Source organism: Camelina sativa, chromosome 8 (genome assembly GCF_030686135.1).
Source record: "Camelina sativa cultivar CO46 ecotype springtype chromosome 8, ASM3068613v1".
NCBI lineage: Eukaryota > Viridiplantae > Streptophyta > Magnoliopsida > Brassicales > Brassicaceae > Camelina > Camelina sativa.
The window spans coordinates 3783579-3810805 of record NC_141887.1 but is presented as its reverse complement, the minus strand read 5'-3'; the positions used below and the strand labels follow the sequence as shown (position 1 = coordinate 3810805).

At 37.0% G+C, this 27227-nt stretch overlaps 2 protein-coding genes and 1 pseudogene across 3 annotated transcripts; 1 reads left to right on the top strand and 2 right to left on the bottom strand.

Moving 5' to 3' along the window:
• Positions 1-472: 472 nt before the first annotated feature.
• LOC104709190 (splicing factor SF3a60 homolog) lies at positions 473-3595 on the bottom strand (annotated as a pseudogene). Its single transcript, XR_015564495.1, has 8 exons — positions 3524-3595; positions 3139-3252; positions 2776-2871; positions 2662-2696; positions 1726-2164; positions 1477-1635; positions 1233-1373; positions 473-1155 (listed from the first exon to the last, which is right to left on the bottom strand). The product of XR_015564495.1 is annotated as a splicing factor SF3a60 homolog (transcript).
• A 12544-nt stretch (positions 3596-16139) lies between these two features.
• Positions 16140-18563, top strand: LOC104706070 (uncharacterized). Its single transcript, XM_010422199.3, has 3 exons — positions 16140-16487; positions 17092-17592; positions 18152-18563. The coding sequence occupies exons 1-3, from the start codon at positions 16236-16238 to the stop codon at positions 18368-18370; spliced, it is 972 nt and encodes a 323-aa protein (XP_010420501.1). The 5' UTR covers positions 16140-16235; the 3' UTR covers positions 18371-18563.
• Positions 18564-24167: 5604 nt separating this feature from the next.
• Positions 24168-25133, bottom strand: LOC147939640 (uncharacterized). Its single transcript, XM_087463083.1, has 4 exons — positions 24882-25133; positions 24750-24768; positions 24346-24664; positions 24168-24228 (listed from the first exon to the last, which is right to left on the bottom strand). Exons 1-4 carry the CDS (start codon positions 25131-25133, stop codon positions 24168-24170), a joined length of 651 nt encoding a protein of 216 aa, XP_087319209.1.
• Between the last annotated feature and the right edge of the window lie 2094 nt (positions 25134-27227).

Here is a 27227-nt window from a genome sequence, read left to right as displayed (position 1 = left end):
AAACACAATTTTACGATTTTGGCGGGAAAACGTAATTTTACGGTTTTGGCGGGAAAACACAGTTTTACGGTTTTGGCGGAAAAACACAATTTTACAGTTTTGGCGGGAAAACGTAATTTTACGGTTTTGGCGGAAAAACATAATTTTACGGTTTTGGCGGGAAAACGTAATTTTACGGTTTTGGCGGGAAAACACAGTTTTACGGTTTTGGCGGAAAAACACAATTTTACAGTTTTGGCGGGAAAACGTAATTTTACGGTTTTGGCGGAAAAACATAATTTTACGGTTTTGGCGGGAAAACGTAATTTTACGGTTTTGGCAAAAAATGTGGATTTTCTAATTTTGGTTTTGAGGAGAAACTGTAATTACGTAATTTTCCACCAAACTCATAGTTTTAGAAGAGAAATAACAAAAATAAATTAGATTTTATAAAGGAAACGACAAAATAAAATTCATATTTTATAAAAGAAAATAACAAAAATAATACTTAGATTTTATAAGTGAATAACAACAAAAATAAATTCAGATTTTATAAAAGAAAATAACAAAAATAAAACTCAGATTTTATAAGTGAATAGAAAAAAAAAATAACAAAAATAAATTTCAGATTTTATAAGTGAATGGCAATAAAAAAAATGGGCTGTCCATGGTCATGACCATTTGAAAATGGTCTTAATGGGCATGGACATTTTGTGGACCATTGTCCATTTGGGACTGTCCAACTTTGGCCCATGCAAAAGAATGTCCAGATGGACTCGCCCAAATGGTCCATTTGACAGCTCTAGTTGGAGCAACTGGCTGGATATGTGTAGCCTGAGCTCCATCTTGATTCTGAGCACGGTACTCAGTAAGCTTATGCTGGTAAAACGCGTGATAAGGATCAGAGCTATTCAAAAAGCTGAATATTGCTTCATTCTCATATTTGTCTGTGACCCTCCTCTCAGTCTCCAACCCTTCTTTTGCCAGGAAAAATGCAGTTCTCTCTAGCATAGTTTTGATATCTGGAGGTGGAATTGCTACACCCGTTGGAGCTTGACTTGGATTGCTCTCTTTGAATTCCTGATCCTTCAAACGAGGAAGTGGTCTGAGATTCCCGTCAGCCCGGAGCCGCACTTTTTGACTCTCTGGTAACGTATTCCACAGATCTTTTGCTTCCTGAAATAAAAAATAATCACAAATCAAATCACACAAGCTATAGCTTTTAAACTAAGAAAAATGTTGAGATAACATACCTCAACCAAAGTGATTCTGTTGACCTTCCCTGTGATTCCCAAACGAAGCAATCCGCGTCCGTGACGCCATTCTTCAAAATGTCTCTCAAAGGCCCTTTTTCCCCCATAGCTATAGTTTCCACAGATCTCACATTTATATTCCTACAAGAAAAGTTTAATATCAGTATCACAAAACTCTCTCTCTCTCTCTCTCTCTCTCTCTCTCTCTCATCATTTAACATCAATGGTCTAGTAACTACATTACCTGGCCAAGGCCTAGTTTGTAGAGCCAGTATGGTATTGGCTTCCCATCCCAACCCATTGCTACACTTTCTGACTCTGTATGAGCTTCCTCTTCCTCCATCACTTCAACTGTCAAAGCCTTTCTCTTCTTTTCTACGTTTTGTTTTGTCCTCTCGATTGCCTGTATATAAGGTGACCGCATGATAGTTCAAGCACAACTAAATACCTGACATGCTCGGGGAGGGGAAAAGAAAATGTAAATATAACAAACCTCATCAAGTAAATCACAGAGTTTCTTTTCCAGTCGCGCTTGCTGAACAAAAATGGAATCCATTAAGCATAACCCACTCATACTGGAAACAAAATGCGCTACTAGGAGATCATAACATGTGTAAGTTAATACCTTCGTCAGGAAAAGTCTCTCAGCACACTGCTGCTGAGCACCACTAGTGCTCAGTCCCAATGCCACCAACGCTTGAATGACATAAAAAGGACAGACAAATTAGGGGAATATATATGCTTCAAGAAGCATGATTATTACCTTCGTTAGCTTTTCAAGCTCCACATCTACCAGTTCCTCAACTGTGGTATAGCAATCAAGATCCATAACAGCATGGTGAGATGGATTAGGCTCATGTTCCTGGTTATGGTGGTTCTCCCCGCCTTTCACTTTCCCCTCTGCATACTGCTCTTCAAAAATCAGTTTCAAACTGCAAGAAACCAGCAAAAGTAATTTACAAAATCATAATATGAATCAAAACCTTATCATAACATCTCAGCACTTTGGGATTTTCAATACAAGCATCATCTAGTTATAATCGCTCTGATAGAAACAAGTTGCTAGAGGTACCCAAAAAAAAAAAAAACAATCCCAAATTTTATGCAGAAGTAGTAAAGAACCCGTACACACGCCTTATAAATATACATGTAGAACACGGTAAAACAATAAAGAAAGAGAGGGGCAAAAAACCTTGTGGAGTATTCTGTCCAAATCTTGCAGCGGCTCAGTTCGCTGGAAAAAGTAGATTAAATACTCTAGCAGAGCTTCCATATACTCTGCGTATTGCCTTACATGGATAGAAACAAGTCCAAAAGACAGAGAGAGAGAGAGAAAAGCTTTCAGTTGAAGGTAGAAGAAACAACGAATGGAGATCTCTAGGTAGAAGAAAACTCAATGAAATATTTTACCTCGACAACTTAAGTTTACATATCATGCAAGTCCAAGAACCGACCAGAGCATTCCTGCGCAACAGACAAAGAAGATTTTAACAATGTTGAACAAAGGGACTTAATACAATGTTATCAAGAAACAGAAACTCACCTCTACACTGAACCCAATTACTGGTTCATCCTTGAGGAGTGATTCATGAGCATCAACGAGGCATTCAGAAGGATGAATTCTATGATATTCATGTATCTGTAGGTTTATGAATGAAGATAGATAGTTAAGAATTTAAAGAATTTCACCATCAATAAAGCAAAGACTCGGAATTCAGCTGGGAAACGTTACTAAAATATAGACAGTGATTTTTGTATAAGAGATTCTTAATTTTGTCAAATTAAACCGAGAAACAAAGATCATGCTGGATTGAAAAATAAGAAGGGGTCCATCTACTATAAATATATAAAGATAAAGGTAAAAGCAGGTCCTGATACAGAATATGCAAAAGGGAAAGAAGCAAACCTCTTCCAGTCGAGACAAAAATGCATCAGACAAATTCGTAAACGTTGCAGTCTGGTCAACATGCGGAGCTATTGCATATTTAATCTCCCCATCCTTCTTGTCATCGGAATGAACCTTACAGTAAACAAGAAGCAAGGTTAACCAAGCAGAATAACTTCGCCCAAGGCATCTACTGATGTGAACTACAAGTGATTTTACAGTCAAGACTAAAGTGGCCTCTAGGTTAGTAAGTAACATAACTCAAACAAGAATCTCGGAATTCAGCTGGGAAACAGAACTAAAATACCGACAGTGACTTTTGTATAAGAGATTCTTCAAATGAAACTGAGAAAACAAAGGGGTCCATCTACTATATATATATAAAGGTAAAAGCAGGTCGTGATACAGAGGATGCAAAAGGGAAAGAAGCAAACATGTACCAGTCGAGACAAAATTGCAGATAAAACTGCATCACCATCCTCCTTTTCATCGGTTTGAACCTTACAATAAATAAGAAGAAGCAAGGTTTAGTAAGCAGCATAACTAAGACTAAAGTGGCCTCTAGGTTAGTAAGTAACACAACTCACATGTTATTTCTAATCTATAAATAAACCTCAAGAAAACGAAAACGAAAAATAAAACTGAGGAGAAGAAAGAAGGAAAAACTTACAAGTTCCTGAGTCTTAAGTATGATAGTGTCAAAAGCGATTATGGTTTGTAGGCTCGTGGACTTGTAACCGTGATATGGGCTTTGCTGTGTTAGGCCCAAAGAAGAAATCGGTTTTGGATGAAATGGTCCTCACTTGTACGAACACATGTCTCTGCTTCTTGTCGAGTAACAGATCACGACAAGCTTCAGCGTGCGACTCAAGAGAGTCTGTTATAGGGTAAAACGGGAATTAACAAAGGTGACAAAGAGGTTTTAAAGAGGGGACAAGCAAGCAGAAGAGTAAAATAAGAGAAGAGAGTTACCTTTTGTGCAGAGAGAGTTTGAGAGGGTTTATTGGGTTTTGGTGAGAGTTCTTCATCATTTTTAATATTTTCTCTTAAGGGTTTAATCTTTCTGCAAGGGTGAGTGATTCTCTGGTTGTAATCTGTTCTTTGTTCATAGTGGAACCTCTAGTGAGCGGTCAAGCTCACCGTACCTTGGCTGGTCTAAGCCTTGGGAACTCGTAAATCATGTGTCTTGCTTTACTTTATGTTCAAACCTGCAAACAAACAAACTTAGTTTCAGTTAACAGACCAAGTATGAGCTAAACGAAGTTACAACAAATGGTATCAGAGCTTCAGGTTGCAGCTCAAGCGTGTCTAAGGTACTAAATCTAAGAAAAGTGCAAACTTTGTGGGTTTTCAGGGTAGTAGATCTATAGAGGTTTGTAGATCGGAAACCCCTGGGTTGGTAGTGGAAGTTATTTACTTCGTTATCTGGTAGAAGAACTAGGTGAGTATGGAACCCACTCAAGGAAGGTTTGAAGTAGAAAAGTTTGATGGGGAAGGAGATTTTGCTTTATGGAAACACAAGATCCAGGCTCAGTTAGAGATTTTGGGACTCGAGTCTGCCTTGTTACCAGTCTCGGCGTTTGTAAAAGCTGGAGAGGCTAAGGACAACGTTAAGGAAGGGGAAGACGAAAAACAAGCAGAAGAACGAGTTCAATCTGATCCAAAGTGGCTTGACAAGGATAGGAGGGTGAGAAATCTCTTGAGCATGAGCCTACACGATATTGTTCTGAGAAAGGTCATGAAGGAACCTACAACATACGACATGTGGAATGCACTGGAATCTGAGTATCAAGTTAAGACACTACCTCACAGGTTTTACTTGAAGCAAAGGTTTTACAGCTTTAAGATGGATAGTTCAAAGAATCTGGACAAGAACCTAGACGTGTTTAACAAGCTGATATCAGATTTGTCGAGTGTGCATGTTGAGATGAGTGACGAGGATCATGCAACAATTCTCATGAATAGCTTGCTGAAGCAGTTTGAGAGCCTAGTTCACACTCTCAAGTACATCAGCGGAAGAAGTACTATCACCAAGAAGGAAGTTATCAGGACAGCTTACTCTACTGAGTTGGAGCTGAAGGATAAAGGGATATACAAGCTGCAGTCAGAGAGTGAAGGGTTGGTCATTCAGGCAAGAGGAAGAACAAATAAGAAAGGTAAAGGAAAGCAGAACAACAGTAGGTCTAAGTCAAGACCGAAAGGCAGAGAGTGTTGGATATGTGGAGAAGAAGGACATTTTAAAAAGGATTGACCAAAGAAGAAGCAGTCATCAAACAATAGCAAACACGAGGTTGGGGAAGCTAGTGTCGCAAAAGATGAATGGGCAGAACCTGTGATGCTATCAGTCTCGGTGAATGTTGCTAGAGAAGAGTGGATTCTGGATTCAGCATGTTCATACCATCTGACATTCAGAAAATACTTTATGTTTGATGTGGAAGAAATCGATGGAGGAAGAATTCTAATGGGAAATGATTCCTACTGTGAAGTAACAGCTATTGGGAAGATAAAGATTGTTAATTACAACAACACATCAGTTGTATTAACACAGGTTAGGTATTCATCAACGGCTAGGAGAAACTTAATCTCTTTGGGACAATTAGGAACACTTGGGTGTTGGTTTCAATCAAGGAACTTCAGAATGCAAGTATTCTATAAAGAGAGAGAAGTGTTAGCTGGTGATTACAAGGATACTCTTTACTTCCTAGATGGTAAACTTGAGGTGGAGCAAGCTAATGCGGCTGTCAAGTCAGTGAATACAACTGACTTGTGGCACAATAGATTGGGCCATTTGAGTGCAAGAGGACTACAACAGTTAGTCAAGAAGGAGCTAATAAGCTCAAGCACGTTTAAAGACTTTAAATAGTGTGAATGTTGCATTCTCGGAAAGGCTAGGAAATCATTCAAGAAATGAACTCATACATCCAAAGAACCATTGGAGTATGTCCATTCGGATTTTTGGGGTTCTCCTAATGTCACTCCAAGTTTGTCGAAGTGCCAATACTATATGTCATTCGTTGATGATTTCTCAAGAAAAGTATGGGTCTACTTTCTCAAGACTAAGGATGAAGCTTATGAGAGGTTTGTTGAGTGGAAGATAGTCACTGAGAATCAGTGTGGAAAGAAGTTGAAAGCCTTAAGAACATATAACGGTCTTGAATACTGCAACAAGACCTTTGATGACCATTGTAAGCTTCTTGGTATCTTAAGGCACAAGACGTGTCCGTACAACCCTCAACAAAATGGAGTCGCTGAGAGGTTAAACAGGACCATACTGGAGAAAGTAAGAAGTCTCTTAATCGAGACTGGATTGGGTGAATCCTTCTGGGCTGAAGCTACATCTATTGTGGTGTAGATGATCAATCGAACACCATCTACACCACTAAATTTTGAAATTCTAGAAGAAGTATGGTCTGGGAGAGAACCAGATTATTCACACATGAGGAGGTTTGGATGTCTAGTCTATTACCATGTTGAACAAGGGAAGCTCACCGTACCTTGTCTGGTCTAAGCCTTGGGAACTCGTAAATCTTGTGTCTTGCTTTACTTTTTGTTCAAACCTGCAAAACAAACAAACTTAGTTTCAGTTAACAGACCAAGTATGAGCTAAACGAAGTTACAACAGATAGAATCGGTCAATCTCCGGAGACAGTGGCCTTGCAACAATCTCTCCACAGGAGTCCGCTCTTCTGTCTTTAGCTCTTCCATAATCAATTGCTCTAACCTTTCAAGGTCCTCGTGTTTGGAGCGAAGTTCCTCGAGCTCGTGATTGCTTAAGGCAGAAGCTGGAGCCCCGAGTGAAGAAGTTGAGCATGACATTATCTACAAGCATACAACAATTATGAGAAACATTCAAATCATATACTGATATTATCGCGGAGGTGAACACGAACTTTGATCGATAGGGAAAACAAAGAGCGAGTGTAAAGCTACTAATTAGGTTTTCGAGAGAGATTGACTAATTAAGAAACACCATACGTACCTAAAGTCGGTTAGGAGCAGTGGCGTTGAGTCGAAAAGAAGCAGAGAGCAAACGATTTCGAGATTTGGTAACAGATTACAAAACGATTGACGCAAATCGACAGACGAGAGAATAACTAAGCCGGTTAGGAGCAGTGACGACGACGGCGAGGCGAATTGAATTGCCGCCATAAGGGCATTCTCACTGGTTATACAGCCATTAGGTGTCAAGAAAGTTAAACAATAATATTTTTAATTTAATTTAATTATTTAATTATCTTTTAGTTTGTCCAACCAATCAGGTGATGACAGTTGTAGAGGTTGTGTCTTAATTGTGCTGGGCAGAGACACTTTCCACACATCTTTCTATTTTTTTCTTATTTTTTAGTTTTTTATTCTTCTGATTCTCTATCAAAGATGTGTAATGAGAGTGCTCTGAAAAATCTAACTTGGAACCTATTTATATTTTACAGTTCTGGTTTCGTAATGGGCCTTAATTCATTGGGCCGACCGACTTAGAGATATAAAAGGGGGGGGAGGGGGTCTCCGTTTAGTGATTGTAAAATTTTTGGAATTTTGAAATTTAATTTGATCCCTTTCACGTTAATTCTTCACAAAAGTTTATGTAGTTCAATCATGGGTAATTTTAGTGAATACCACAATTTTGGAAAAAAATTAAGTAAATACCACATTGTCAGAAAAGTTTGGTAACTTCCATTTTCAAGAGAAGGGAAAAGTCAAAACTGCCCTTAAACAAAAGACAAAAGTACAACAACGTATTGCTATTTGTGAAAAACATGTGAGTTAATAAAAATATCAGTATATACTAAAACAAAAAGCGTATCATTTTAAAAAAAAGTATTTTCATATTAAAAATCGTGTTTTCAAACAAAAGCATATGTAATCTTCATAAATAAAGTAGATATGAGAGCATAAAATAGATTATTAAAGAGAGAGATATTATGTTGTTACGTGTAATTTGATAAAGTAGCGTGTTGTCACATATAGTGAGATATCTTCTGCAATTTGAAGGAGAAAAACCGAAAATAATAAATAAGCAGGAAAAGGAAGAATTGATGTTGTTTGATGTGTTTGTAAAGTCAATTGTGAAAGAAGAGAGAGAGAGTGAGAGAGCATGAGAGAAGAGAAGAGAAAGAAAAAGTACTAGAGAAAGTTTAGTGGATATGAGAGCATGAGGGAAGAGAAGAGAGAGAAAGAGTAATAGAGAAAGCTGAAAGAGAGAGAGAGAGTGCATGAGGGGAGAGAGAGTGTGGAAAAAAAATGACATGATATTTAAAAAAACATGTAATATATGAAATGAGTATAAGTGTAATTGTATTTGAAGAGAGAGAGTACTCTGTGACAAACACTGTACAATTGTGGTATTTTCTTAATTAAGTTTTGTTTTTATGGTATCTAGTGCATATTCTCTTCAATCATCTATAGTAATAATTTCTCTCTCTTAACTCTCTCCAGATCTTTTAGAGAGAGAAACTCAGTTTTTTTGTTTTCTTTGAATAAAATCAGAGTTCTCCGACTACTTGTCGGGTTTAGGTTTTGTATTATAGTCTTCCGGTGTTTCCCGGACTTTAGTTTTCCGATATTTTTTCGGTACAAACTCCGACCTTGTGTCGGTTTTTGAAGCCTTTTGTTTGTTCTTCATGATAACACTTTTCACTAAATGAGTGCTAAAGAGATTGTTGGCTCTTTGTGTACTACGCACTTGAATTTTCGTCCAATTGATGGTAATTCCTCACTCTTCCATAGATGGAAAGTTATGAGTGATGGTTCTCGATGGTTGATTAGTCTCAAGATGATGCAGTTTGAAGGAATTGGAGTATGAAGATTTGGAGTTCCGGTCGAGTTTTGATAGTTCTCCGAAGAATACTTCATTTCAGTCAACTGAGGTTTCACTCCGATAAACAAAGAAAAACCCAACTAATTTCTTTCGGTGACTATTAACAAGAGGCTAATGGTACAATAGAAGACTTGATCCGTAAAAACTGTGTGAAGATTTTGGAAAACTGGCTGGCAAAAGGATTCCGGTGACCGGAACTAAGTCGGTGAAGACCTTGCGATGAAACACAGATCTGTTTGGATGTTGACACGTTGCTTACACGTGTTTTTTAATTTTTGATGTATTGCAACTTGTTATTGGACTTAAAGTTGTATTATAAATTTGCCCGTTGTGGGCTTGTTTATTGCATTTATTGCTACTGCACTCTTCATTGCTAGGAAATCATTCAAGAAAGGAACTCATACATCCAAAGAACCATTGGAGTATGTCCATTCGGATTTGTGGGGTTCTCCTAATGTCACTCCAAGTTTGTCGAAGTGCCAATACTATATGTCATTCGTTGATGATTTCTCAAGAAAAGTATGGGTCTACTTTCTCAAGACTAAGGATGAAGCTTATGAGAGGTTTGTTGAGTGGAAGATAGTCACTGAGAATCAGTGTGGAAAGAAGTTGAAAGCCTTAAGAACATATAACGGTCTTGAATACTGCAACAAGACCTTTGATGACCATTGTAAGCTTCTTGGTATCTTAAGGCACAAGACGTGTCCGTACAACCCTCAACAAAATGGAGTCGCTGAGAGGTTAAACAGGACCATACTGGAGAAAGTAAGAAGTCTCTTAATCGAGACTGGATTGGGTGAATCCTTCTGGGCTGAAGCTACATCTACTGTGGTGTAGATGATCAATCGAACACCATCTACACCACTAAATTTTGAAATTCTAGAAGAAGTATGGTCTGGGAGAGAACCAGATTATTCACACATGAGGAGGTTTGGATGTCTAGTCTATTACCATGTTGAACAAGGGAAGCTCACCGTACCTTGTCTGGTCTAAGCCTTGGGAACTCGTAAATCTTGTGTCTTGCTTTACTTTTTGTTCAAACCTGCAAAACAAACAAACTTAGTTTCAGTTAACAGACCAAGTATGAGCTAAACGAAGTTACAACAGATAGAATCGGTCAATCTCCGGAGACAGTGGCCTTGCAACAATCTCTCCACAGGAGTCCGCTCTTCTGTCTTTAGCTCTTCCATAATCAATTGCTCTAACCTTTCAAGGTCCTCGTGTTTGGAGCGAAGTTCCTCGAGCTCGTGATTGCTTAAGGCAGAAGCTGGAGCCCCGAGTGAAGAAGTTGAGCATGACATTATCTACAAGCATACAACAATTATGAGAAACATTCAAATCATATACTGATATTATCGCGGAGGTGAACACGAACTTTGATCGATAGGGAAAACAAAGAGCGAGTGTAAAGCTACTAATTAGGTTTTCGAGAGAGATTGACTAATTAAGAAACACCATACGTACCTAAAGTCGGTTAGGAGCAGTGGCGTCGAGTCGAGAAGAAGCAGAGAGCAAACGATTTCGAGATTTGGTAACAGATTACAAAACGATTGACGCAAATCGACAGACGAGAGAATAACTAAGCCGGTTAGGAGCAGTGACGACGACGGCGAGGCGAATTGAATTGCCGCCATAAGGGCATTCTCACTGGTTATACAGCCATTAGGTGTCAAGAAAGTTAAACAATAATATTTTTAATTTAATTTAATTATTTAATTATCTTTTAGTTTGTCCAACCAATCAGGTGATGACAGTTGTAGAGGATGTGTCTTAATTGTGCTGGGCAGAGACACTTTCCACACATCTTTCTATTTTTTTCTTATTTTTTAGTTTTTTATTCTTCTGATTCTCTATCAAAGATGTGTAATGAGAGTGCTCTGAAAAACCTAACTTGGAACCTATTTATATTTTACAGTTCCGGTTTCGTAATGGGCCTTAATTCATTGGGCCGACCGACTTAGAGATATAAAAGGGGGGGGAGGGGGTCTCCGTTTAGTGATTGTAAAATTTTTGGAATTTTGAAATTTAATTTGATCCCTTTCACGTTAATTCTTCACAAAAGTTTATGTAGTTCAATCATGGGTAATTTTAGTGAATACCACAATTTTGGAAAAAAATTAAGTAAATACCACATTGTCAGAAAAGTTTGGTAACTTCCATTTTCAAGAGAAGGAAAAAGTCAAAACTGCCCTTAAACAAAAGACAAAAGTACAACAACGTATTGCTATTTGTGAAAAACATGTGAGTTAATAAAAATATCAGTATATACTAAAACAAAAAGCGTATCATTTTAAAAAAAAGTATTTTCATATTAAAAATCGTGTTTTCAAACAAAAGCATATGTAATCTTCATAAATAAAGTAGATATGAGAGCATAAAATAGATTATTAAAGAGAGAGATATTATGTTGTTACGTGTAATTTGATAAAGTAGCGTGTTGTCACATATAGTGAGATATCTTCTGCAATTTGAAGGAGAAAAACCGAAAATAATAAATAAGCAGGAAAAGGAAGAATTGATGTTGTTTGATGTGTTTGTAAAGTCAATTGTGAAAGAAGAGAGAGAGAGTGAGAGAGCATGAGAGAAGAGAAGAGAAAGAAAAAGTACTAGAGAAAGTTTAGTGGATATGAGAGCATGAGGGAAGAGAAGAGAGAGAAAGAGTAATAGAGAAAGCTGAAAGAGAGAGAGAGAGTGCATGAGGGGAGAGAGAGTGTGGAAAAAAAATGACATGATATTTAAAAAAACATGTAATATATGAAATGAGTATAAGTGTAATTGTATTTGAAGAGAGAGAGTACTCTGTGACAAACACTGTACAATTGTGGTATTTTCTTAATTAAGTTTTGTTTTTATGGTATCTAGTGCATATTCTCTTCAATCATCTATAGTAATAATTTCTCTCTCTTAACTCTCTCCAGATCTTTCAGAGAGAGAAACTCAGTTTTTTTGTTTTCTTTGAATAAAATCAGAGTTCTCCGACTACTTGTCGGGTTTAGGTTTTGTATTATAGTCTTCCGGTGTTTCCCGGACTTTAGTTTTCCGATATTTTTTCGGTACAAACTCCGACCTTGTGTCGGTTTTTGAAGCCTTTTGTTTGTTCTTCATGATAACACTTTTCACTAAATGAGTGCTAAAGAGATTGTTGGCTCTTTGTGTACTACGCACTTGAATTTTCGTCCAATTGATGGTAATTCCTCACTCTTCCATAGATGGAAAGTTATGAGTGATGGTTCTCGATGGTTGATTAGTCTCAAGATGATGCAGTTTGAAGGAATTGGAGTATGAAGATTTGGAGTTCCGGTCGAGTTTTGATAGTTCTCCGAAGAATACTTCATTTCAGTCAACTGAGGTTTCACTCCGATAAACAAAGAAAAACCCAACTAATTTCTTTCGGTGACTATTAACAAGAGGCTAATGGTACAATAGAAGACTCGATCCGTAAAAACTGTGTGAAGATTTTGGAAAACTGGCTGGCAAAAGGATTCCGGTGACCGGAACTAAGTCGGTGAAGACCTTGCGATGAAACACAGATCTGTTTGGATGTTGACACGTTGCTTACACGTGTTTTTTAATTTTTGATGTATTGCAACTTGTTATTGGACTTAAAGTTGTATTATAAATTTGCCCGTTGTGGGCTTGTTTATTGCATTTATTGCTACTGCACTCTTCATTGCTAGGAAATCATTCAAGAAAGGAACTCATACATCCAAAGAACCATTGGAGTATGTCCATTCGGATTTGTGGGGTTCTCCTAATGTCACTCCAAGTTTGTCGAAGTGCCAATACTATATGTCATTCGTTGATGATTTCTCAAGAAAAGTATGGGTCTACTTTCTCAAGACTAAGGATGAAGCTTATGAGAGGTTTGTTGAGTGGAAGATAGTCACTGAGAATCAGTGTGGAAAGAAGTTGAAAGCCTTAAGAACATATAACGGTCTTGAATACTGCAACAAGACCTTTGATGACCATTGTAAGCTTCTTGGTATCTTAAGGCACAAGACGTGTCCGTACAACCCTCAACAAAATGGAGTCGCTGAGAGGTTAAACAGGACCATACTGGAGAAAGTAAGAAGTCTCTTAATCGAGACTGGATTGGGTGAATCCTTCTGGGCTGAAGCTACATCTACTGTGGTGTAGATGATCAATCGAACACCATCTACACCACTAAATTTTGAAATTCTAGAAGAAGTATGGTCTGGGAGAGAACCAGATTATTCACACATGAGGAGGTTTGGATGTCTAGTCTATTACCATGTTGAACAAGGGAAGCTCACCGTACCTTGTCTGGTCTAAGCCTTGGGAACTCGTAAATCTTGTGTCTTGCTTTACTTTTTGTTCAAACCTGCAAAACAAACAAACTTAGTTTCAGTTAACAGACCAAGTATGAGCTAAACGAAGTTACAACAGATAGAATCGGTCAATCTCCGGAGACAGTGGCCTTGCAACAATCTCTCCACAGGAGTCCGCTCTTCTGTCTTTAGCTCTTCCATAATCAATTGCTCTAACCTTTCAAGGTCCTCGTGTTTGGAGCGAAGTTCCTCGAGCTCGTGATTGCTTAAGGCAGAAGCTGGAGCCCCGAGTGAAGAAGTTGAGCATGACATTATCTACAAGCATACAACAATTATGAGAAACATTCAAATCATATACTGATATTATCGCGGAGGTGAACACGAACTTTGATCGATAGGGAAAACAAAGAGCGAGTGTAAAGCTACTAATTAGGTTTTCGAGAGAGATTGACTAATTAAGAAACACCATACGTACCTAAAGTCGGTTAGGAGCAGTGGCGTCGAGTCGAGAAGAAGCAGAGAGCAAACGATTTCGAGATTTGGTAACAGATTACAAAACGATTGACGCAAATCGACAGACGAGAGAATAACTAAGCCGGTTAGGAGCAGTGACGACGACGGCGAGGCGAATTGAATTGCCGCCATAAGGGCATTCTCACTGGTTATACAGCCATTAGGTGTCAAGAAAGTTAAACAATAATATTTTTAATTTAATTTAATTATTTAATTATCTTTTAGTTTGTCCAACCAATCAGGTGATGACAGTTGTAGAGGATGTGTCTTAATTGTGCTGGGCAGAGACACTTTCCACACATCTTTCTATTTTTTTCTTATTTTTTAGTTTTTTATTCTTCTGATTCTCTATCAAAGATGTGTAATGAGAGTGCTCTGAAAAACCTAACTTGGAACCTATTTATATTTTACAGTTCCGGTTTCGTAATGGGCCTTAATTCATTGGGCCGACCGACTTAGAGATATAAAAGGGGGGGGAGGGGGTCTCCGTTTAGTGATTGTAAAATTTTTGGAATTTTGAAATTTAATTTGATCCCTTTCACGTTAATTCTTCACAAAAGTTTATGTAGTTCAATCATGGGTAATTTTAGTGAATACCACAATTTTGGAAAAAAATTAAGTAAATACCACATTGTCAGAAAAGTTTGGTAACTTCCATTTTCAAGAGAAGGAAAAAGTCAAAACTGCCCTTAAACAAAAGACAAAAGTACAACAACGTATTGCTATTTGTGAAAAACATGTGAGTTAATAAAAATATCAGTATATACTAAAACAAAAAGCGTATCATTTTAAAAAAAAGTATTTTCATATTAAAAATCGTGTTTTCAAACAAAAGCATATGTAATCTTCATAAATAAAGTAGATATGAGAGCATAAAATAGATTATTAAAGAGAGAGATATTATGTTGTTACGTGTAATTTGATAAAGTAGCGTGTTGTCACATATAGTGAGATATCTTCTGCAATTTGAAGGAGAAAAACCGAAAATAATAAATAAGCAGGAAAAGGAAGAATTGATGTTGTTTGATGTGTTTGTAAAGTCAATTGTGAAAGAAGAGAGAGAGAGTGAGAGAGCATGAGAGAAGAGAAGAGAAAGAAAAAGTACTAGAGAAAGTTTAGTGGATATGAGAGCATGAGGGAAGAGAAGAGAGAGAAAGAGTAATAGAGAAAGCTGAAAGAGAGAGAGAGAGTGCATGAGGGGAGAGAGAGTGTGGAAAAAAAATGACATGATATTTAAAAAAACATGTAATATATGAAATGAGTATAAGTGTAATTGTATTTGAAGAGAGAGAGTACTCTGTGACAAACACTGTACAATTGTGGTATTTTCTTAATTAAGTTTTGTTTTTATGGTATCTAGTGCATATTCTCTTCAATCATCTATAGTAATAATTTCTCTCTCTTAACTCTCTCCAGATCTTTCAGAGAGAGAAACTCAGTTTTTTTGTTTTCTTTGAATAAAATCAGAGTTCTCCGACTACATGTCGGGTTTAGGTTTTGTATTATAGTCTTCCGGTGTTTCCCGGACTTTAGTTTTCCGATATTTTTTCGGTACAAACTCCGACCTTGTGTCGGTTTTTGAAGCCTTTTGTTTGTTCTTCATGATAACACTTTTCACTAAATGAGTGCTAAAGAGATTGTTGGCTCTTTGTGTACTACGCACTTGAATTTTCGTCCAATTGATGGTAATTCCTCACTCTTCCATAGATGGAAAGTTATGAGTGATGGTTCTCGATGGTTGATTAGTCTCAAGATGATGCAGTTTGAAGGAATTGGAGTATGAAGATTTGGAGTTCCGGTCGAGTTTTGATAGTTCTCCGAAGAATACTTCATTTCAGTCAACTGAGGTTTCACTCCGATAAACAAAGAAAAACCCAACTAATTTCTTTCGGTGACTATTAACAAGAGGCTAATGGTACAATAGAAGACTCGATCCGTAAAAACTGTGTGAAGATTTTGGAAAACTGGCTGGCAAAAGGATTCCGGTGACCGAAACTAAGTCGGTGAAGACCTTGCGATAAAACACAGATCTGTTTGGATGTTGACACGTTGCTTACACGTGTTTTTTAATTTTTGATGTATTGCAACTTGTTATTGGACTTAAAGTTGTATTATAAATTTGTCCGTTGTGGGCTTGTTTAATACAAAGTTAGATTGTCGACGAAAAAAATAATAATAATAATTCCAAAAAAATATATAAAATAAAATGTTTAGCAACTAAAAAAAATGATACTCCATATTTGTTTTGTGAAAATGGTTAGTCTATTTAAAATATCATTACAATTTACAAGTTCTAGAAGTTTCTGTCACAAGAATATCTAAGAACTGCCTACATACTTCTGTTAAACAACAACCGTCCGATCAACATAGTAAATACTAAATCCAACGGTTTAGAAAATCAAACAAAACAAAAGAAAGAACTCTTTGTCCCCTCCCCTCTCTCTCTTCCTTATCTCTCTCCGCCACTCTCTCTCTCTCTCTCTCTCTCCCCGAACTCTCCAATGGCTGGTCTACTCAAAACGCCGTCTTTACATCTCACACCAACGCTGCTACATGCTCCCTCTGTACCCTTTAAGCCCTTTTGTGTCTCCTTCGCCGGAGGAAGAAATACCACTGTCTCACTCTCTCGCCGAGCTTCTCTCCGGTCTGTGTCTAGCGGCTATCCTCTTCGGTTACTGAACCTTGTACCTTTTGCTTCGGGAGAAGCTGAGACTACGGAGACGGAGGTGGAATCGAACGAACCTGAAGTCCAGGTTTTTTAATTTCGGCTAACTTCTGTTTACTTTTTTGGGGTTATGTTGGCTGGAGGGGTTAGGTTTTAGGGTTTCGAAATTGGGATGCTCATGTACTTAATTAGAATCTTATGATGAAATTTTGAGAATTTTGGATTTGGTAATGCTGGATTTGCTTGTTCTTTGCGTAAAGTTTTAAGCTTTTGGTTGATTTTGTTTTCCTCTTTAAGTAACGTTCACATGAATAAGAGCAATGAGTAGGATTCGTATTCAGTATAATCAGGCGTGAAATGGTGATTGTTAACGTTTCTAAGGATGCATCAAGTCTGATGAATGGTGGGTTTTAGATTCTTTGGGCATGATGTATTCCCAAAATGAAGGAGTTTCACAAGCATTTTAGGGCCATGGCTTGTACTATCGAAATCGAATTGACTCGTTGATTCTTGTATGAGGGTTCACAGAGAATGTCCTGAGTATTTTTGGTGTTAATTCTGATTGTTTAGGTGTTGGTGTTGTTTGTTTCAAGATTATATTCTGTTCTGTCTCAGCTTTTATAAGGAATTGATGTGAAAATTTCTGTATTGCTTTCATCTGATTCTGTCTTCCTTGTGAAAACATGGAGCAGGAGACGGATGGTGCTGTTGGTGTCGAGAGTGAAAATGTCGGAGCTGATGAAGAAGAAGCGGCTGCTATCACAGCGTTGCTGAGTTCATATAAAGAAGCTTTAGCAGACAACAATGAGGGGAAGATCGCTGAGATAGAAGCAACTTTAAAATCAATAGAAGATGAAAAAATTCTGCTTGAGGATAAAGTAGCGTCTTTATCCAATGATTTATCGGTGGAGAGGGATCGGCTCATAAGAATCAGTGCGGATTTCGACAATTTCAGGAAGAGGACGGAGCGGGAAAGGCTAAACCTTGTTTCAAATGCTCAAGGAGAGGTTGTAGAGGATCTGTTGGCTGTTTTGGATAATTTCGAGAGAGCTAAATCCCAAATTAAGGTGGAGACTGAGGGAGAAGAGAGAGTCACTAATAGTTACCAGAGCATATACAAACAGTTTGTTGAAATTCTGGGCTCACTTGGTGTTATCCATGTGGAGACAGTCGGGAAGCAGTTTGATCCAATGGTAAGTTACTACTATATCTTTCTTCTTTCCTGAGATCGAAAAACGTATTTTTGTTGCTCTGCTTGCGCCTTGCTGGACCTGGTGGTGTTAGTCTTTAACTATGGAGGTGATCTTTATAATCGAAGTGTTTTGGAGATTAATTAGGATAACTCAATGGTACAGTGCCACCGGAATAATCTTGATTAGAACCTAGATATGGTTGTTACTTTGAAAGATGGCTAGATCAGATGGATGGAACAAATTATGTTGAATGATACTTTGTGATGCAAATGATCAGGGAATCTCAAGGTTTGGTTTAAGGGTCCCTTATTCCAGTTAGATAGCGTTGGGTTATCACAAAGTTTGAAGTACATAACCAATCATGAATCTAGTACCAATCATAAAGTGTTGGGAGACTTTAGATGAGCTTGTTACTTTGCAAGATGGTGTGATAGGTTTCAATGAGTTGGTAGTTGTTAAGCTTATCTAATGTCTTTGATTGATGTCCTTTCCAAATATATAAAAGCTGACATCTCTTTTTTTATAATCTTTTTGCTTTTCTCTTTGTTGTGTAAAAAAGCTACATGAGGCAATAATGAGAGAAGACTCCACGGAATATGAAGAGGGTATAGTACTTGAAGAATACAGGAAAGGTTTCTTGCTAGGGGAAAGGCTTTTACGTCCGTCGATGGTGAAAGTATCAGCTGGACCTGGACCAGAGAAGCCTGGCGAAGCTGAAGCTGAAGGAGAAGAAGCAACTGCACAAGGAAACTCAGAAGAAGAAGCTTCGTCATCTTGAAATTGAAGATAGATCAAGACTGAGCAGTTTTTGCGTGCGTGTGAGTGAAACGATACAGAGAAAAGAGGGAGAGGTCGTTTGACCATATTAATTGTTGTTTATTGTTATTGATACGTTATTTCATTTCTACAGAGTCTATAAGGAAATAGAAACGAGAATTTTCTTTTTTGAAAGAACTATTAAATTTTGAGTATTTGATACCGGTGGAGAAGATCATGGATTTTGGTATCTGTATACAGCTTGGAAAGTAAAGAACATGAAGAAACCAAGAAAATGCCAATACAAATATTTGTAACTAAAAATACTACTGGGTCAGGTTATTTTGGGTTTTCGGGTGTGTTAAATGTCTAAGATTTGTTCATTTTGTCGTGTATGGGCCACGTTGATTGGGATATATCAGTTAAGTTGGGACCAATACATTAGGACACGGAAGAACAACAATAGGATGAAAAAGTGAGTGTTTCTCTTCATTTATTGGTAATTATCACAAAACTTTTAGACGGGATTCGAGGTGTAATAATAGGGGTCATATAGGTCTGGAACATCTTTAATACAATGCATAATTGCATATGTTGCGTGTGACGTACAAATACAAATGCTAGCAAAGTGATTCCTCAGGACCTCAGGACCTCAGGCCCTCAGTAGTCGTCAGTAACTGTCCCGGTTAGCTTTTGAGCAACGAACCGAATGAATATAGTAATTCGTATCCGATTGGGTTTGTTTACCCAATGTCATAGGAAACAAATACAAGAAGACATTAAACAAGGCCATATGACACGTGAAACACATTGAATGAAAAGCGATAGTTAGTAATCAGTCAATTATTATTATGATTATTTCACGACAGAAATGGAGAAAGACAGTAGTAGTTGACAATAACTTGAATTACTAATTACATTATTATATAGAGTCACAAAAACTAATGGTTTGTCATGTTTGGAATGGCAAATTGCAAGTTGGCAAACCATTTCTTTCTGAAAAACATTAATTAAATGCAAAGATATAATAATCAAATGATGATTTAGGACATACTTTAAAATTTCTGCCGAATTTTTACCAAACCGGTCGTCATATATATGATAATTGTCAGAGAAATTAAATGACAAGTCTTTGTACAATCCCATGTTCGAAACCGGACATTTAGACCAAGACCAACGGAGCAACGATGCAAAGTTCCTTTAAAAAAAATTATTTTAATCATATATATATATATATATTATCTTTTATTAGTAGTATCTATTAAAAAAATAACACTTGTCTATTTGGTACAAAAAACGTTTTTTAACTAAGCAACTTTAGCATCAATTAAGAGACGTTTGTGTTATAAATAATAATGCAAGTATATAAAATTATTATATATATGTGTATACATATACTATAATATATAAATATATACGTATGTGTATTGTTATGTATATTAGCAAGTAAATATATATATGTATATAGAAAAGAGAAAAAGAGAACCAGGGTGGAGGTAGAGAGCAAAACAATACAACACTTTTTGATATTACTTCTCTCCTCATATATGTGTCTGTGTCTTTAACAAATGTATGAGTCATCATGTTTTCCTTCCCACTATAAAAAGGGATTATGGACATGAGAAAAATTGTGAGTGTTGTTGACAAATAGTGATTAAGTGTTTCATCACAGAGACATATATTGCATATAATGAACAAGTGTCACTGAATTGGAAGACACATGTAGTGATGGATAATCATATTTATTTTATAACACTCCCCTTGAGTATCTATCACTAATGATGAGTTATGCATTGCCTTATTAAAAACTTTGTCACGAAAAACTCTTTTCGGATAAAAACCAAGACGAGCAAAAAAGAGTACAGTGACATAAACTCCCCTTGCAATAGAGAGTCATATTCTCTTCATAAACTCCCCCTACACTCATATCAATCATTATTTGCTTCTCTTCATCTTTATCATTGACATTCTTCTTTGAAGTCAATATTTTACGTGTTATTTACTGCCTCGTTAGAAACCTTGTCATGGAAAAACCCAGTGGAATAAAAACCATGATAAAGGAAAAAGAATGCAGCCATGCAAATCATCATATTCTCCCCTGGAAGTATCATCTTCAAAAGATGCATTTTGATCTCTGAAGATGCATTATGTATGAGGTAGTCGGAAGCACCTTTGTAAATAACTCTACTACATTGTTACTTGAGTTGATGGACTGGCTATCAACTTCTTTATTCTTCTCGAATTCTTGAGTGTAAGAGAGGAATATGTCTTGTTTTGTCGCTCTTTGTGTAACTTCTTTTGATTTGGGCGACATATGCAACATAGTCTTCAAAACAATGTCGTTTCCTTTCAGTTGCTTCTTGCTAATGGGTCTCAACAATCATTAACTAGTTGATGCTGATCGAACCCTCAGTTTGATGTTCTTCGCCAACATGTTACGAGGCTCCAGTCTTAAACATGTAACTATTGTTGACGTTCGGGCATCATCTGAGCTATTACGGATTCTCGATATATCATATGAAGTACAACTATTTTTGGCATGACTTGAATAAGCGACGACCAAAGTATGTCACTAAAACGTCACGAAGTCGTTGTTTTGTTATATATCTTATATAGATCCGATATAAATCTTCCATCTGCAAAAACAACTAAACCAAACTCGGGGTTTCTAAAATATAATAAGCCCAAGTTAATCATACCTTTGCAATAGAAGAATATACGTTTTAATTCATGTCAAAATCTTCTCATAGAGAATGAGTTATATGCTGCAAAGAGATTAGTAGAAAATGCTATGCACAATTCATAAAATATATAAATGCTCGTCAGCATTTATATATGATTTTATATGACTATATATATATATATGACTTCTATTAGAAGTGATTATTATAGCATCTATTTCGAAAGATGTTTCCAAGATTTTTTTTTTTTGCAAATAACCTTTAAGGGTTTTGATGATCATCAATGAGTTCTCGAGAACATAATTATGATATCATATATCTTTCGGGATTAGCTTTTCAAGCATCCCATGAGACATATTTCAAGTCATTCATATAGCAACTATTTTGTTTGACAAAAAAGGTATTTTAACAAAACATGGCGCAACACACCATTTTGTAATATATCATTATACCATTTTGATGCTTGGACCATTAGTCCAAAAATTACTTGTCTTTCATACGAGTTTAATATAGACTTGATTACCTCTTTATTGGCCAATTGTACGCTCACAGAGCGGAGATTTATGATCCTCATTAATCATATTGCGTTATATAATATTTTTATTGTCGATATTATGTCTTTGGTTCCATATTTCCCGTAAAGACATGGTTAATCGAGATCTATTTGAATCATTCTATAAATGATTTTATTCAGGTGCCTGATTTCGTCATTAACCATATCAATTGGTTTCTCTACTCCTCTTGAGAAGTATCTTGCTCCTCTTTAGGAGTCTATGTGCTCCTCTCTGGGAGTCTATTAGCTCTTCTTTAAGAGTCTATGTACTCCTCTTTAGGAGTTTATTTGTTCCTTTTTGAGAGTATAATCCTCTTTTTAATTTGCTCCTTTTTCTTTTAGAGGATTTTATTTATCTTAGGAACCAAAGTAGTCTATCACATTCCTTATGTGTCATAGACTTGTATGTCATCCGTCAGAGACATATTTTTATTGGAGCATTTCTAGAAGGGATGTGAGATTTCTGAGAACTACAAGTTCATATTCATTTATGTGAAGATCAATATGAAATCTCATCCATCAGCTTTTTGCATTTGATTTGCAATATATATTTTGAATAGTGATTTTGAACTTTTGAACTTTCAAGTTTATATCATTATATTCATTTGTTCAAAGATCCAAACTATTCAATAATTCTCCCATAATGATGGGGAACTTTATCATCCAACATTATGGGAGAATCTTGCAGTAAGCACATCTCCCATAAGATAGTTTTGATATTATTAGACTGGAGAGTCATCTCTGCATCTATATATTTTATCATCTTTAGATGATACTTTTATTCGGCGTGGAGGAGCATTAACAACATATATCACACACGCATAAGATTCAAAATGAAAAATATTTAATCCCCAACCATGAATATATAACATGGGAAAAAATTTTCTTACTCTTACAAACTATTGGCCTCATATATAATATATTTTACATGCAAAGTTGCATGTTCCATGTAAAATCATAAAGACTACATCACCATGAATCGTTTTGCAATCTCTTGGGATGCGCTATGAATGATTCATTACAGCTCATTTCAAGATGAACATCACATATGTTCCATGAGTTTCTTTGAGAATTTGGAGAATGCTAGACATCGATAATTATGAATCTGATGTCTTTGGAAGTTGAGAAACTAACTCATCTACACCTTCCAATTATTTTTGCACTGTCTAAAATATATTGACTTGTGCTTAATATATTCTCATAAAAAATATATATTTTTGATCATAAAGACATTTTATTGTCTAAATCTCATATAAGATATATTTATTATTTAACGAATCAGATAAATAAACAGAGAAATTTAGAAAATAAAATAGAAATCATAGTTTCCCATGTAAGAATACAGGAGGCCTCATTTTCATTTTAATGAGGTAAAGCCAAAGCCTTTTATTTGATCATAAATTAGGCAGAGCCTATATATGTATAATGATCAATCTGAAACTTATATAGCTTTATATTTGATCGTATATGAGGCAGAGCCTGTCATATAAAACAAATTTTCTGGAAAAGACATAGCTTTTTATTAATCGTGAAGGAAGCATAGCCTACCATATATAACGATCAATCCGGAAAAGATAAGCTTTTATTTGATCATGAAGGAGGCATAGCCTACCATATACCTCATGATTGGTCCATAAATCACTTAGCTATACATTTGATTGTAAAGGAGGCAAAGACTACTACTTACAACAATCAATACGGAAAAAGGCATAATCTCACGATGCCTATAATATTTATGTTCTATAAACATAAATTGAAACAATATAAATTTACTTACCTCGGAAAAACTCTAGCGGTAAAGACATCGAAATTTACTTATCTCGTAAAAACTCTAGCGGTAAAGATATCGTGCTGATAACATGTTATAAATAATAACGCAAGTATATAAGATTATTATATATATATATATGTGTGTATACATATACTATAATATATAAATATATATGTATGTGTATTGTTGTGTATATTGGCAAGTAAATATATATATGTATATAGAAAAGAGAAAAAGAGAAAGAGGGTGGAGGTAGAGAGCAAAACAATAAAACACTTCTTATTATTACTTCTCTTCTCTTCTTACAATTTTTCTCATGTGCATAATCCCTTTTTATAGTGGAAAGGAAAACATGATGACTCATACATTTGTTAAAAACACAAAGACACGTATATGAGTGTTGTTGACAAATGGTGATTAGTGTTTCATCACAAAGACATGTATTGCATATAATGAACAAGTGTCACCGAAGTGGAAGACACATGTAGTGATGGATAATCATATTTATTTTATAACAGTTTGAACATTTTTTTTACACAAGTTGTATTATTTTGTATGAATATTTAATATTTGATTACTAGAATCATGATTCATGCAAAATTCAAAAACATCCCATTCTTTTTTTTCCAACCATACATTAAATTAGAAAAGGACTCCTAGATTGGTTGCCCAAACTAGAGGGTAAGAGTTTACAAAAGATAATTCTGAAACTAAAGATCTCGAAGAGCGAGCAAGACAATTTGCCATTACATTTGACGCTCGCTGAATCCTAGTAAGAGTGAAGCCGGGAAGAGATGATCTGAAGTGGATGAAATCATCTAGCAAATTGGAGAAAGCGGGTCATTCCTCTGGAGACTGCACCATCGCCACTACCTCTGCACAATCCGTCTCAAAAGCATGAAAAAATAACACCCGCATTGAGGAGAGACTCCATAGCCCAAATCAACGCTTGTAGTTCCGAGTGAAGGGGGGAAGGGCTTCGTCTAACACACCGAGCTCCCAAGAGTAATGTCTTGTCCACACCATTGCAATACCACCAACCCAACCCCGTAAATCGATCCGAGGCATTCCAAGATCCATCGACCTGGCAGCGAGTAGAGGTTTCCGGGGTGTACGGGATTTTCGATAAAACCAGAGGAACCTGGATTCCCGCGGAAAAGGACTTGGCCTCCTCCCACATCAACCGATCATTAGTAGCCTGATTAATCACATCAATTGGCTCTGCCTGTGTTCCCTCAAAAACTTTTTTATTCCTATCATTCCAAATTGACCATAAAATCCAAGGGAGACGGAAACCAATATCCGAAACTCCTGATTGAGAGGATGCCCGCCAGTAAATAAAGTCTAAATTTGTAAACACTGAATCATAAGGGAAACCATCAGGAAGTAGTCTAACCTGGGACAACTCCCAGATCCTATGGGAATGAACGCACTCGAAAAGAGCATGATTAATAGTTTCCACCACAGAATCACATCGCTTACAAAGGGTATCACACCACACACCCTAATAAGCAAGTCGTTCCATCACTGGAAGAAAACCAGAAGCTATCTGCCAGAAGAAATGTTGAATCTTCGGGGGAACTTCAAGTTTCCATGCTTGTGCCCTAAGGGCATTGCACGTCGGTCCATACTCAACTTCCCTAATCAAATCTCGTGCAAGACGGTAACCTGATTTAACCGAATATTTCCCTATTTTAGTGAAATGCCAAATTAATCTATCCGGCTTAAAGGATTTACTTATCGGCATACTAAGAATAATCGGAATTTCCTCCGGATCCATAAACTCCTCGAGAATAGGCAAATGTCAATCCTTAGTAACTGGATTAATTAAATGATTAACCATTAAATTAGGGTGTAACACTTTCCCACGACCATTAGCTAGCCTCGGTAAATTATCCGGCATCCAAGGGTCTCTCCATACAGAAGTATTACACCCAGAACCTATCGCCACCCTTGCCCCATGTTCCACCAGCCTTTTTGTCGAATAAATACTCCGCCAAGCAAACGAGGGAGAGTATGGTTTCTTGGCCGCTTAGGATATTTATTCCTAAAATATCGACCGCGCATTACCCTAGCCATTAAGGACGATGGGTAATTAATTAATCTCCAGTACTGTTTGGCTAGCATCGCATCATTAAACTGCTCTATAGCACGAAAACCCAAACCTCCTTCACATTTGTCCTCACACAGTCTATCCCAGGCTGCCCAGTGTAAGCCACGTGCCTTATCATTAGATTTCCACCAGAATCGTGCAATAGCAGTTGTTAATTTTGAAGTCAGTTCCTGCGGCAGCTTATAACATGACATAACACGTGTTGGGAGGGCCAAAGCAACCGATTTAATCATGACCTCCTTGCCACCTTTTGATAAATATTTTCCGGACCAACCATTCACACGTTCATCCATACGCTCGTTAACATAGCTAAAAACCTTAGTTCGCGAACCCTGAAGATTCTCGGGAATACCCAAACAAGAACCCATACCACCTTCCATTGCAATGCCAATAACAGATTTTATCTGTGATCTTATCTTAGACGGAACACTCTTACCAAACATGATGGAAGACTTCGCCAGATTAACCTCTTGGCCCGAAGCTTTTCCATAATTTCCTATTATCTCCATAACTGTCTTACATTCCTTCGCCTCGGCTTTACAGAAGAACAAACTGTCATCCGCAAACAATAAGTGCGAAATAGTGGGACAATCCCGAGCTAGAGTGATACCTGTAATTTTCTTTTGCTGTTCAGCCTTTTTAATATTAGCTATCAGCACCTCTGTGCAAAGTATAAACAAATGCGGGGATAGAGGGTCCCCTTGGCGCAAACCCCGCTGTGGTATAATATGTCCACGAGGCTGGCCATTAAGAAGGATTTTATACGAAACGGAAGAAACACACCACATAACCCAAGAAACCCATTTCCTATCGAAACCCAACCGAATCATGACCGCTTCCAAAAAATCCCATTTAACACGATCATATGCTTTACTCATATCCGTTTTGAAGGCAAGAAATTCTGATCGGCAACGTTGATTAGTATTTAACCCATGAAACATTTCTTGAGCAACCAGAATGTTATCTGTTATTAACTGACCAGCAACAAAGGCTGATTGAGTCTCTGAAACAAGAGACGGAAGAAACCGCTTTAACCGAAAACACAATACTTTAGAAATAATCTTGTAACTCACATTACATAGACTAATCGGCCTAAATTCCGTCATTCGCTGAGGTCTCTCAATCTTCGGGATTAGGCAAATATTAGTCTCATTTAAGCATTGATCAAAACAACCCGTGCGAAAGAACTCTCGAACCAAGGTCACCAAATCCCCTTTTAGTGAAGGCCAAAATCGTTGGAAAAACAGAGCTGTCATTCCATCTGGTCCTGGTGTCTTTTCCGGATGCATGGCGAACAGAGCTTTTCGAACTTCCAATTCAGATATCTCATGGATGATGTCTCTATTCATCCTATCTGTAATGATTGGAGAGATCTCCTGAAGCATATCAGAAATGCCCCGTACATCTGATTTCTTAAAAAGATCCTCAAAATAGTTAGAAGCGATATTTCCTATCCCTGACAAAGATTCCTCCCAACCATTATCAGGACCAAACAAACCAACTATCGTATTTCTCACTCGCCGCTGCTTAGTAGAAGCCTGAAAATTTTTTGTATTTTTATCGCCAACTCGTAACCAAAATTTCCCACTTTTCTGCTGCCAGTACAATTCCTCATCCCGGTAAGCTTCATTTAATTTACCTTCAATACTTCGTATCTCCGCCTGAGAGATTGTATCATCCATCTTTGCCTCGTGCAGAGCTGCCTTCAGTGAAGAAATAAGCAAAGGCCCAGGAACAATATTATTTTTACGCCACCAAGAA

Excerpts from the sequence above, each read along its gene's own strand:
- LOC147939640 (XM_087463083.1), bottom strand. The coding sequence starts at position 25,133 with ATGGATCCGGAGGAAATTCCGATTATTCTTAGTATGCCGATAAGTAAA. Across the intron at positions 24,229-24,345 it reads ACATTACTCTTGGGAGCTCG|AGGTAGTGGCGATGGTGCAG; the intron begins GTGTGTTAGACG and ends CGGATTGTGCAG.
- LOC104706070 (XM_010422199.3), top strand. The coding sequence starts at position 16,236 with ATGGCTGGTCTACTCAAAACGCCGTCTTTACATCTCACACCAACGCTG. Across the intron at positions 16,488-17,091 it reads CGAACGAACCTGAAGTCCAG|GAGACGGATGGTGCTGTTGG; the intron begins GTTTTTTAATTT and ends AACATGGAGCAG. Across the intron at positions 17,593-18,151 it reads GGAAGCAGTTTGATCCAATG|CTACATGAGGCAATAATGAG; the intron begins GTAAGTTACTAC and ends TGTGTAAAAAAG.